At 40.8% G+C, this 11946-nt stretch overlaps 2 protein-coding genes across 12 annotated transcripts in view; one reads left to right on the top strand and one right to left on the bottom strand.

Moving 5' to 3' along the window:
• Nucleotides 1-6676: 6676 nt before the first annotated feature.
• LOC129718772 (uncharacterized) lies at nt 6677-9964 on the top strand. The gene is made up of 3 exons (XM_055669822.1): nt 6677-6833; nt 6899-9649; nt 9709-9964. The coding sequence occupies exons 1-3, from the start codon at nt 6693-6695 to the stop codon at nt 9889-9891; spliced, it is 3075 nt and encodes a 1024-aa protein (XP_055525797.1). The 5' UTR covers nt 6677-6692; the 3' UTR covers nt 9892-9964.
• The window catches only part of LOC129718773 (soluble guanylate cyclase 89Db-like), a 44601-nt gene continuing 42256 nt past the window's right edge, over nt 9602-11946 (bottom strand). For 7 of the 11 annotated variants that reach the window (XM_055669826.1, XM_055669823.1, XM_055669828.1 and 4 more), the window contains exons 5-7: nt 11047-11597; nt 10214-10985; nt 9604-10149 (exon numbers count right to left, since the gene is read on the bottom strand). In XM_055669826.1, the coding sequence (XP_055525801.1) occupies nt 10066-10149; nt 10214-10985; nt 11047-11597 (1407 nt within the window). In that variant the 3' untranslated portion in view covers nt 9604-10065. Of the gene's footprint in view, nt 10150-10213; nt 10986-11046; nt 11598-11946 lie in introns of all 11 variants that reach the window. The other 4 variants (XM_055669833.1, XM_055669834.1, XM_055669832.1 and 1 more) reach the window with 3 other exon arrangements.

Here is an 11946-nt window from a genome sequence, read left to right as displayed (position 1 = left end):
CATTGTCAGCTATATTTTAAATAAATTGGGTTCTGTTTTTCTGAAAACTTCTTTAGATTTTTTTTTTGTTTTCCATAGTAGTAAAGTACTTTTTTTCTATTTAGTCCTTTTCTGGCTTTAGAAAGCAGTTTTCAGCGATTCTGAGCTCAATTTGGGATCATTTTCTATTTGACCCTTTTTTTGGCATTAGGAAGCACTTTTCAGCGATACTGAGCTTAATTGGGAATCATTTTTTATTTGGTCCTTTTTCGGCCTTAGGAAGATTCAGATTCAGCGAATCTGAGCTCAAGTTAGGATTATATTCTATTTGACCCTTTTTAGGCCTTAAAAAGTACTTTTCAGCGATTCTGAGATCAATTTGGGATCATTTTCTGTTTGACCCTTTTAAGGCCTTAGGAAGCACTTTTCATCAATTCTGAGATCAATTTGGGATCATTTTCAATTTGACCCTTTTTTGGCCTTAGGAAGCACTTTTTGGCGATCCTGATATCAATTTGGGATCATTTTTTTTTACCCATTTTAGGCCCTCAATCAATTTGGGATCACTTTTTATCAATTCTGAGATCAATTTGGGATAATTTTTTATTTGGCCCTTTTTTTGGCCTAAGAAGCACTTTTCAGCGATTCTGAGATCAATTTGGGATCATTTTCTATTTAGCCCTTTTGTGGGCGATTCTGAGATCAATTTGGGATCATTTTCTATTTGACCCTTTTATGGCCTTAGAAAGCACTTTTCAGCGATTCTGAAATCAATTTGGGATCATTTTCTATTTGACCCTTTTTAGACCTTGAAAAGCACTTTACAGCGATTCTGAGATCAATTTGGGATCATTTTCTATTTGACCCTTTTTTGGCCTTAGGAAGCATTTTTCGGCGATTCTGAAATCAATTTGGGATCATTTTTATTTGGCTCTTTTATGGCCTTAGGAAGCACTTTTCGGCATTTCTGAGATCAATTTGGGATCATTTTTATTTTGCTCTTTTCTGACCATAGGAAGCGCTTTTCGGCGTTTCTGAGATCAATTTGGGATCATTTTCTATTTGGCCCTTTTTTGGCCGACTCTGAGATCAATTTGAAATGATTTTTTATTTGGCCCTTTTTTGGCCTTAGGAAGCACTTTTCGGCGATTCTGAGATCAATTTGGGATCATTTTTATTTTGCTCTTTTCTGACCATAGGAAGCGCTTTTCGGCGTTTCTGAGATCAATTTGGGATCATTTTTTATTTAGCCCTGTTTTGGCCTTAGAAAGCACTCTCAGCGATTCTGAGATCAATTTGGGATCATTTTCTATTTAGCCCTTTTGTGGGCGATTCTGAGATCAATTTGGGATCATTTTCTATTTGACCCTTTAATGGCCTTAGAAAGCACTTTTCGGCGTTTCTGAGACCAATTTGGGATCATTTTCTATTTGACCCTTTTTAGACCTTGAAAAGCACTTTAAGCGATAAGTATGTCACGTTTGCACAGAAAAATTTGCATTTTGCCGGGTTAAGTTTCAAATTATATCCTTTTAATTTGCGAAAAACATGTTCTAAATTGGTCAAATGGTGTTGAATCGAACATCCGATTACAATGATGTCGTCAATGTAAAGGAAAGCAACTGTTGGGAGATATATTTAGTCCGAAAGGTAGTCTATTAAATTCGTAGTGTCCAGAGTTGGTTGAGAATGCTGTAAATTGTTTGGATTTTTCGTCTAGTTCAATTTGGTGGAATCCTGACATTAGGTCAAGCGTGGAAAAATATTTAGCTCTACCCATTTGGTCAAGTATGTCGTCTATTCTGGGTAAAGGAAACTTGTCTGCAATAACTTTCTTATTGAGCTGTCTGAAGTCTACTACTAAACGCCATTTTTTGTCGTTATTCGTAGTCTTTTTTTGGAACTAGTAAGACGGGTGAATTGTATGGGGATATAGATTGGGTTGGATAATGTCTTCGTTTAGCATTTTCGTCACTTGTTTGTCTATTTCTGTTCTGTGTATCTCTGGGGTTCTGTAGTTTTTTATGTATACTGGAGATTGGTCGTTTAAGTTGATTTTTCGTTTGTAGAAGTTATTACATGTCAGCATGTCAGTCTGTAGTGCAAATATATCGTCGTATTTTGAGCATAGGTCCTCGAGTTTGTCTTTAATATAGCTTGGTGTGTAGTTTAAATTCTGTTTTGGTTGGTTTGTTTGTCGAAGGAAAAGATGTTGTAATTTTCTAGTGGTAATATACTGTCTGCTAAATGTTCTCTAATTTTTATTGTGAAATTTGTTGTATTAATTAATTTGATTATAGGATTTGCTGCATTAATAATTGAATTTGCGCAAAACACTCCTGGTTGAATTTCTTTGGAGAGGATTACGTAATCTTGGTCAGGTTTTTCTATCCGAATTTGTCTAAAAACTTCACAACGTGGTGGTATTAATATTTCACCGTTTAATTTATCTTGTATGGGAATTTCTATTAGTTGGGAATTTATAAAGCTTGATAATGTCCATGTGTCATAATCTAGTATGCAACGAAATTTAACTAGAAAATCTCGTCCGAGTATTCCATCCGTTGGGATTGGTACGTCTGTTGGAATGATGTGGAATTGATGGTTTATTAAACAGTCATCTTGAAGTATCAAAGGTATGTCGATACTTCCGAGTTGGTCTATTGTACCTACTGTATGTAGTTTGATAGGTTTTAAAACTGATATTTCCGCTCCCGAATCTACTAGAAAAGTAAATTTGGAGTTTGAATTTTTTATTAATAGGGTTACAAAATTTGTCAATGAGGTGTTTATATTATAGATTTCGTTCAATTTCTTTGCATGTTGGCTAATTGAACTTTTTGTGGTTCTTGATGTTGTGGCCGATATGCAGCTTGGGCCATTGGTTCTCCCCCAACTGGCTCCTGTTGGGGGGCCAGTTGGTTTTCCGGAGCCATATAGTAAACGTTTGGTCTGTATAATTGAGGTCTTTGATTTCCTCTCTGGGGGTTATTGTTTTGGTAACGAGGGTTACCACGTCTGTAATTGTTGAATCTATTTCCATTATTGAAATTATTCCAGTTATTCCTATTCTGGAAAATTTCGCGGTTTTGCTGTCGATTTTGATAGTGGTATCGGTTATTGTTTTGCTGCTAACTTCTCTTTCTGAATGGTCTATTATTGCTGTAATGGTTATAAGTTAGTACATTCGCAGATTGTACTCCGGCTTCGTTCTCCGAAGCTTTTTCTATGGCTTTGGTCAGTGTATCAAATTGTCCTGCCTTAAGTAGTAGCTTAGTCTCTGCTCTTTTAGTACCGTTAATAAGTGCTTTAATTCCTGCACTTGTCGCTAGTTTGGATGCAGTGTCTAGCGGGACCTTTTCATAAATGTATGTTTTTTCTAATTCGAGAGTTAATTGTTCGATCTCGTCGGCGAATTTGCTAAAACTTTCCTTCTGCTTCATAGTGCTTAATTTTGATACTATGGTATTTGGGGAAGTGGTTGGACTGCACTTTAGTTTTAATTTATTAATTAAATCGTCAATGTCAGCTGGAGCGTCTGTTGCTGCAGCTCGCGCTTTGCCTTCCAGTTTTGACAAAATGGTCTGGATGGCAGCGTCTTTATTTTCGTTGGTGACTAATGCTTTGCAAGCACCAAGTGCTGCTAGTACATTAGGTAATTTTTCTGGTTTACCATCGTATGATGGTACCAGTGACGATATGATTTTTATTATCTCTATTACGCTAGCCATTTTAGAATTGTGTAATAGTTTTACGCGGTTACAAAATATAACTGTGTTAACCAGCGCTTTAAATTTAGTCTTTCTTTCTGGGGAGTATGTTAATTTTTGTATAATTATTATATTAATTTCGTCATATAATGACCTTGTTAGTTTTGTGTAATATATGAGCTGTGTCGATGATAACTGCTCTTCGAATGTTGCTAGAATGTTTATAATTTCGTTGTAGGTTGTTTTTAATAATTCCTGCTTGTCCGATATAGTATTTCGTAAAAATATTCTATTAGGGTTTTTCTTAAAGTTTACTAGTAAGTTTTTTAGTATTATTATTTTGGTCTCTATTCGATCTTCCATTCAATAGTTTTTCTTATTTGTACTACGTGTTTTACCTTTCATTTAACAGGCTGGTTATTCATTCCGTTTCTGCTACTGTTTGTGGTTATTGTTTCTGCAGTTGTTGCTGTTATTGTTGTTGGTGTGCACCAGTTACTGCTTTCTGCTGTCGCTGTTAGCAGCGGTGTGCTGCGTACTGCTCTCCACTGCTACCTTGTTGCGCTGCTTGTTGCTGTCACGACGATCAACCCGATGAGTTCACGACGAATCCTAGGATTTCTCCTCCTAACTTATGTTTTACGGCGTCCCGGTGCGATATTACTCCTTTTGTTGTGGACATTAAAATGTATCCATTTTTACTTTTTAGTAGTTTTTCACTCCACTCTGATATGTCCGTATTTCTGACTTTGATCGTCTGAGCCAGGGCTTCAATGGAATTTACTGCGCAAGCGACTTTTACTGCGCGCGAGTTCGTATAGTTTTTCAACACTGTTATTGTTTTTTCGGCTAGTAGCGTGTCTATTAACTGTTCTATACTTCGCTGCTTGGTCTCAATTATTATCGGAATGTTTGTTGACCTTGCATGCTCTAGCCTTTTGATTGTTTTCACTAGTGACGTTTTCGCCGTCATTTTCACTCTTCACTATCGTTCTCGTCGTATTCTAATCTGTAATATCGTGCTATGATTTCACCTGTTTGGGCATCTACGACCCACACTTCTACTGCGTAGAAGGTCATTGTCACTTAGTTTTTTCCGTGTACGCGGTTTTGCTATTTTAAGCGATGTTGTTACTACTGAAACGCACTGCCATGTTGGCCACTCGCTCTGCTTAATTCTTATGGTGGTTGTTTAAAATTCGTACAATTCCATAGATTAGCACTATTAGCAATAGATCGCGCCTATCGCCACTGTTTGTATAGTGTCATGGGCACTATAAAAATTGTTTTCTGTTTGGTCGCTTCCGAACCACCCCATGACTTCACTTTCACTTTAGAATTTTGGTTTAGTTTTGCCCAACGTTGGCGTTCTTCTTCATAAAACTGTTTTTTCTGCGCCTTTGTTAATTTGGCTGGCGTCTTGCGAATTATTCGTTTGTTTTCTGTTTTGGGGATGTAGGCTGGTGAGTCAGCGTTGTCCCAATTTTCTTCCATATCTTTTAGCTGAATGTTTATTTTCGTGCACTTGGTATCATAATTAATAACCACTTTTACTGCGTTGTTATTTCTTCTTCACTGAGCACATACACTTGTTATCATCTTTTGTACCTGAACGAAACAATTTATATTCGCGGATCGCGGGTGGCTTAGAATCGCTTTTTCAATTTTAACTTTCAGGGTCTACTGATTGTAAATAACCTGTCACGGTATGCCATGTAAGATGTCCTTTTAGAACATCGGATGGAGAAGGCTATTTCTTTCTATTCAGTAACCGAACTAGGGTAGAAGACTACCGGTTCAGGCTGAAAGAACTTAGTGAGACAGTTGCTATCATACCAATTGATTTGTATTCAGTAAATTTCTTCCTTATATATGATTTGTACATTTTTGCTTAAACCTATCCTAATAGTAAGTATGAGCGAGACCTCTGGACTGTGTGGCTATATGCAAAGGGTCTGGAATGCTGCGTCAGGTCATATTTCGGCTATTGAGTCTATGCACTGGTACGGTTGCGTACGGGTGGTAGAGAAAGAGGCGAAGAAGTAATTGTCTATCGGTGTGTGGTATTCTTGCGCGACAATTGTCGCATATGGTTGTAATAACACTATTTAGCATTTCTGTGTTATGCGTTTAGCTGATGGCTATTTTGGGTTGTATTGATTGTATTAATTAGGGGTGCTCAAGTTGTCACATGACAAATCTTTCGCGCAAAAGTGTTTAAATACGGAAAGAGTATAGAAAATAAAGAATGTAAAATCATTCCGTTCTTCAAATATGGTCTGAATGTAATGATATTTCGATGTTAGATTGAATTTTTACAACAACGGTAAACGTTTTGTATTCCACAGCTTCTCAAGATTGCGAGGTAAAATGTTTTGTGTCATCAAAACTCATTCAAACGCATATCTTTCCCAAATTACTGTGAAGTTTGCGACAGAACCGGAACTGATTGATTTTGGGCGAAACGTTTTGTATAAAACGCCGAGAATAATTATTTTCGATTTATTTTACTTTTACATTATGAACGTTATAGTCTACAATCAATTGACGAAGAAAACGCATTCAAGAAGCCACCGAACGGGTTCTTTTCAGTACGATGGCAAATCGATCCAAACACGTGCCAAAAATTAAGACAAGTTGGTCTGGTCAGGAGTCAGCGACCTTAACGAAAAGAAAAATTCGCTCCGTTAAAGGTTCAACCACAAAGGCACAGGACCTTGAAGAGCCACTCTGCTCTGCGGCCAGGAACAAACCGTTAACCGGCGAGAATCAAAGTACGCAAAGGATGGCAAATTGATTCAGTGTTGTTTTGGGCGGAAAACCGGTCCCGGTTATTTTTGGACATTGCTTTCGGACAGCCAGTTGCATTTCAGCCGAATGCGTGGAGAAAACTTTCACATATTAAGTTGCAACAGAGTGGGTCATTATCTGCGATTCTGCGTTCTGGAAGAGAGCAGAAAAAATGAAGAAGCAGGAAGCCTTTTTTAAGAACCCTTCGACGAGATGCAATCATTCGCGATGGTACCGCGGTGCAGTGCAAACGGAAAGCGAGAAAGTATGGACCTTCGAGTGAATTTTTTGGATCTCATGCAAGTGTTACTGCTGTGTATACTGTTTACTAGTGGAAGTGTGGCAAATTCCATTGTAAGAAATTGTGCGAATTAAACTATTTGAAATATTAGGCCTTAACAATTTGTATTATTTTACAGAATCGACATGAATTGGAACATAAGCAGGCGCAGCTAAAAGGTGTCGATAATAAATTTTCTAGAGGGTCGAAAGCTCCTCTCCAGGGATCAAAACATTCGGTGCCCAATTTGGAATTGGAAAATGTGATGAGTGTGGATATGGCTGTGAGTGTTATAAAAAAGCATGTCAATTCTGTTCGTTCTGCGTCCCCGAAGCCCAATAAGCGAGTAAAGGTTAAAGGCGCCTTGAAGGCGTCGACGGAGAGTCCCCTTTCACAATTTACATCGGTTGACCTCAATGTAACGCCGCCAGCTGTTCTCGCCTCAATCCTAGATAGTGTTTTTCAGTCTACTCTATCAACTACCACAACAGTAGCACCAACCACAATAGTGCCATCGTCGACTACAGGAGATCCAATTACCATAACTACAACTGAGGCGAATTCAACAACCACGGAAGCTACAACCGGAAGTCCTACAACTTCCACAGAAACAAGTTCAACAACCACGAAAGCTGCGAGTACTACAACAGAAAGTTCTACAACTTCTACTGAGGCTAGTTCAACAACCACAGAAGAAGCGAGTACTACCACAGAAGGGACCACAACGTCCATTGATGCCAGTTCAACAACCCCGGCATCAGAAAGTACTACAACAGAAAGTCCTACAACTTCTACTGAGGCTAGTTCAACAACCACAGAAGAAGCGAGTACTACCACAGAAGGGACCACAACGTCCATTGATGCCAGTTCAACAACCCCGGCATCAGCAAATACTACAACAGAAAGTCCTACAACTTCTACTGAGACAAGTTCAACAACCACAGAAGAAGCGAGTACTACCTCAGAAGGGACCACAACTTCCACTGATGCAAGTTCAACAACTCCGGCATCAGCAAGTACTACAACAGTAGGTACCACAACTCCAATTGATTCGAGTTCAACAACCCCAGCATCAGAGAGTACTACAACAGAAGGTACCACAACTTCCACTGCGACAAGTTTGGATACAACAGTGGCTGATTCAACTACAAGTGGAGCGATAAGTACTACAACTGACAGTACATCAACTTCCACTGAGATCACCTCAACCACAACAGCGACCGATTCATCTTCCGCCGAAGAAACAACTGCCGTCAGCTCAACCACTCCAAATGTCAACACTGACGAAACCTCAAGTACTGCCGGAGTCTCAACGGAAGTTGCAGCCACAGAAGCAACATCAGCAAGCTCTGTAGACATTGCCGCATTACCTACGAACAATTTAGCAAGTAGTCAAATTCAAACCCTATCAGAGATCTCAAACGATGCAGCAGTCAACGATCCAGTTCAAACCGTGTCGAACCTATTTGCGATTGCGTCGAACGGTCTGCTGGGACAAACGAATCAATTGATTAACAATTTGACCCAGTCTCAACTGCAAAGCGACACGCCAAGCACCGAAAACAACACAACGTCGACTGCCGGAACATCGCAAGGCAGTGTCATCCCAGGAAGTGCCAGCATCAGCGCAATATCGTCCCAGATTCAAAGCATCGGAAACCAAATTGTAGGAGGGATCTCGAACGTATTTCAACTGAGCGATACACCCGTTGTTGGGGTCGCAGAAACCGCCATACAAAACTTAGCTAACCAGCCTAATGAAGCACCTCCTTCCGGAGTATCACAGGACAGCATCATTTTGGGACCTTTGCAGCAGTTGGGCTCACAAATCATCGGTTCTCTGACCAGCAGCAATACCTCGGGAACCCCTATCCTGTCACAGCTTCCAAACATTACAACGCCTGTTTCCACCGATAATGTGAATGCGATCGCCGCTAACGTTAGTACAATAACGTCCCAGGTTCAAAACATCACTAATCAAATTGCTGGGGGATTCTCGAGTGTTTTGGGCGATACACCCGTTACCGAAGTGTTGAAACTCAGTCCAGTCACGCCATTACAGTCTGTGAAACAATTGTTCGATACGTTGAGCGCGAATTCCATTCAGTCCGATAAACCTGTTGGCAATCCACTGCAAAACTTCGGTTCGCAACTTCTGAACATCAACAACGCACTCAACTGGAATGCTATCCAAAAATGGCCTGTAAGTTGGTTTGGAGCCAACAGCAACAATGAACCCTCGTGCGTTGACCCCAGACCAACATTGGATTGTCCAGCGTGTGAACCAGTTTGTGGAACAGTCAATACCGTAGCCGCGTCTCGTCGCTTCCGTGTTGTAGGAGGAACTCAAGTTCAGCCACCTAACAAATATCCCTGGATCGTCCGCTTCGTATACTTTAAAACTGATGTCGGCCAGGGTTCCTTGATTAACGATCGAGCAATTCTCACCACGGCAAATGTTGCTACCGCAATGCCCCTCTACTCGCAAGCAAAGGTTCTATTCAACGTATTCGACCTACACTCTACAACGGAGGAAAGACTGATGAAGCAAGTGGCCAACATTTTCCCCCATCCACAGTTTGATCCACAGCAACCTTACGAGAACAACATCGGAATAGTAATCGTGGACAGTCCTGTGCCACTGTCGAAAACTCTCGTCCCGATATGTCTGCCCACACAATTCGATTCGTACGGAGGTACACAGGCCGTGGTCGCTAGCTGGGGTGCGGAAATGCCTAATGGCCCGTCCTCGTCAGTACTCCAGGAGGTTTCAATCCCACTGTACACGAATAACGAATGTAAAATGGCAAACAGAAAACTTACCAACAATAATCTCTGTGGAGGTATCGTCAGACCCGCCCCGATAGATTTATTGAAGTCGACTTGTGAGGTGAGAGTTTCAGTTCGGTTTTAAGGATTATATAATCTTTCTTTTCTTTCCAACCCAAGGGTGATGGCGGAGCAGGATTGATGGCACCGTCCAGGATCGACCCCTCACAGCAGACACTGATCGGTATCGCCATCGAAGTTCCCGGTAAATCGTGCGCAGACACCAACCAACCAGCCGTGTTTACGAACGTACAGAACTTTATCGACTTTATCATTTTCCGCGGAAATGGATGCGGCTGCTAGTGATATATTTTTACCTATCCATTTGTGATTCAAACATATATTCTCCATAAATACATTAACAGTTTCTAATACAGTAGTGTTGTAAGTCTTTGTGAGCTTATTTGAATCAGTTGAGTCCTACGGGTGTAATTGCAGATGATGTGAAGGCACATTGAAAGCTGTCACCACGTGAAATCATTTCTTGGCGTAAACCTTTCTACTAGCTGTAGAGTTTTTTGGAGCAGATTCTAACCAGAACGTTTCCATATCCCCTTTGCCCTACAAGTGAATAAATAGAATATAATAATAAAAGCATTCAGCGTAATTTTGAACCGATCCGAACCTTGACCGCCACTTTTCCTCGGAACGTCAGCTTGAAACCTTGCTTCTTCAACTTAGCGGCAGTATAGCCGGACACCTGAATCATGTTTATATCGCTGCTGCTCTCCATGCGAGATGCGGTATTGACCGTATCACCAAACAAACAGTATCGCGGTACCTTGAGACCGACGACGCCGGCCACTATCGGCCCCGAATGAAACCCGATTTTCACTCCAACTCCCGGCAGGTTAAGGTTATGAATGCTTTGCAGCATTTCCAACGCCAGATCGGCTGTGTGTTGTACGTGGCAAGGATTAACATCTGGCGCTCCACTAACCGCCATGTACACCTTGCCCACTGTCTCCACCTTGTACGCCATCGGTGACTGGATTAACTCATCGAAAGCGCTAAAGGCCGCGTTCAACGTGTTCACCGTCGTCATGGCGCTCTTGATGGAGTCATCGGACATAAGCGATTCCTGAATTTCTGCAAACAGTACAGTGACTTCTTCGAAGCTCTGGCACGTTTCCATAGGATTCTGACCCTCCCGTAGCCGTTCGGCTATCGATCGAGGGATCATCGAGTATAACAGCTCGTCACCCTGCCGTTTCCATGAATCGGCCAGGGCCAACGATGTTTCCAGCTCTTCAGCTCGCTTTTCCTCACGCTCACACATTAGATCTAGCCGGGAGTTGTGCGAAAATCCGGTGAACACCATTTCTCTGCTAAGGCCGTGCGTGTTTAGATCATTTAAGTACAAGCCAACTTCTCGAAGCTCTTCCAAGCTGTTGATCCTAGAAAGTGAAAGTTTGAAAAAATCAGTTCCAAAGGTAAACAACTACCGTATCATCGTACAGAGGACTACATAAAAATACCAGTGAATTGATGTCCTTGATGTATCGCATTTCACCCTTCAACAGAATGCTTCGTAATCCCTGAGATCCTCGCCGGGCAACCGAAAATAATTTCGAGGGATCATCAAGCTCATATTGAGGTACCGAATCGACCGGTGGAGCAGTTTCCTCCATTCCGTTAATGGTTGAACCTTTCAGTAGCTGAATTTCAAAATTAACGGTTTGAAGGCGCTTCATCTGAAAAACATTATTCACCATTAGGGTAAAACCGAACTCCGAAATCACCCAACGTACATTTTCCCACGTAAACGTAATTCCTGTTGGTCTCCGGAGCTTGAAATAATCTGTCACTTTGGATCCCATCAGTTCCGAGGGCGAACAGTTAACGTTGTTCAGCATCCACGACTCAATCATCTTCTCTCCGGCGGCCGTAATCTGCATCTGCTCGTTCAAAATCAAAGCGAACGGGAAAAGGTCTAGCAGAAGACTGCTGTCCACCGGTGCCAACTGCAGCTGCGAAGGGTGCGCCTTAATGTGAATGCGTTTTCGCATCTGTAAGAGTTAGGTGAAAATTACAACATCTCAAAATCCTCAAAACGTTAAGATCTAACATCCCAAAAAATCGAAAATTAAAAACTATCAAAATTACCAAATCTTACTATCAAAAAGAGACGAAATTTAGACACTTAAATCTTAACTCATAAAAATCTCCGAAACTACTCGTGTCCTTAAACTAGCAAAATCCTTAAATTTTTAAATTTATTCTTCACAGAAAATTCTGAAAACTAAAATCTCAAACCTTTTAAATCCTGCAAACTCTAAATATCAGAACAAATTCCAATTTCCTGAAACCTGCAATTCTAGGGCATAGAATATCCAAAATTCTATGAATTTAAAATGT

This window comes from Wyeomyia smithii, chromosome 1 (assembly GCF_029784165.1).
Source record: "Wyeomyia smithii strain HCP4-BCI-WySm-NY-G18 chromosome 1, ASM2978416v1, whole genome shotgun sequence".
In the NCBI taxonomy this organism is placed as follows: Eukaryota; Metazoa; Arthropoda; class Insecta; order Diptera; family Culicidae; genus Wyeomyia; species Wyeomyia smithii.
The sequence above is the reverse complement of the archived record's forward strand: the minus strand, read 5'-3'. Positions and strand labels throughout refer to the sequence as shown.

Bases quoted from the DNA above. Each gene is read 5' to 3' on its own strand.
- LOC129718772 (XM_055669822.1), top strand. From the start codon at position 6,693: ATGCAATCATTCGCGATGGTACCGCGGTGCAGTGCAAACGGAAAGCGA. The intron at 6,834-6,898 runs GTAAGAAATTGT...ATTATTTTACAG, and splicing joins GAAGTGTGGCAAATTCCATT to AATCGACATGAATTGGAACA. The intron at 9,650-9,708 runs GTGAGAGTTTCA...TTCCAACCCAAG, and splicing joins TATTGAAGTCGACTTGTGAG to GGTGATGGCGGAGCAGGATT.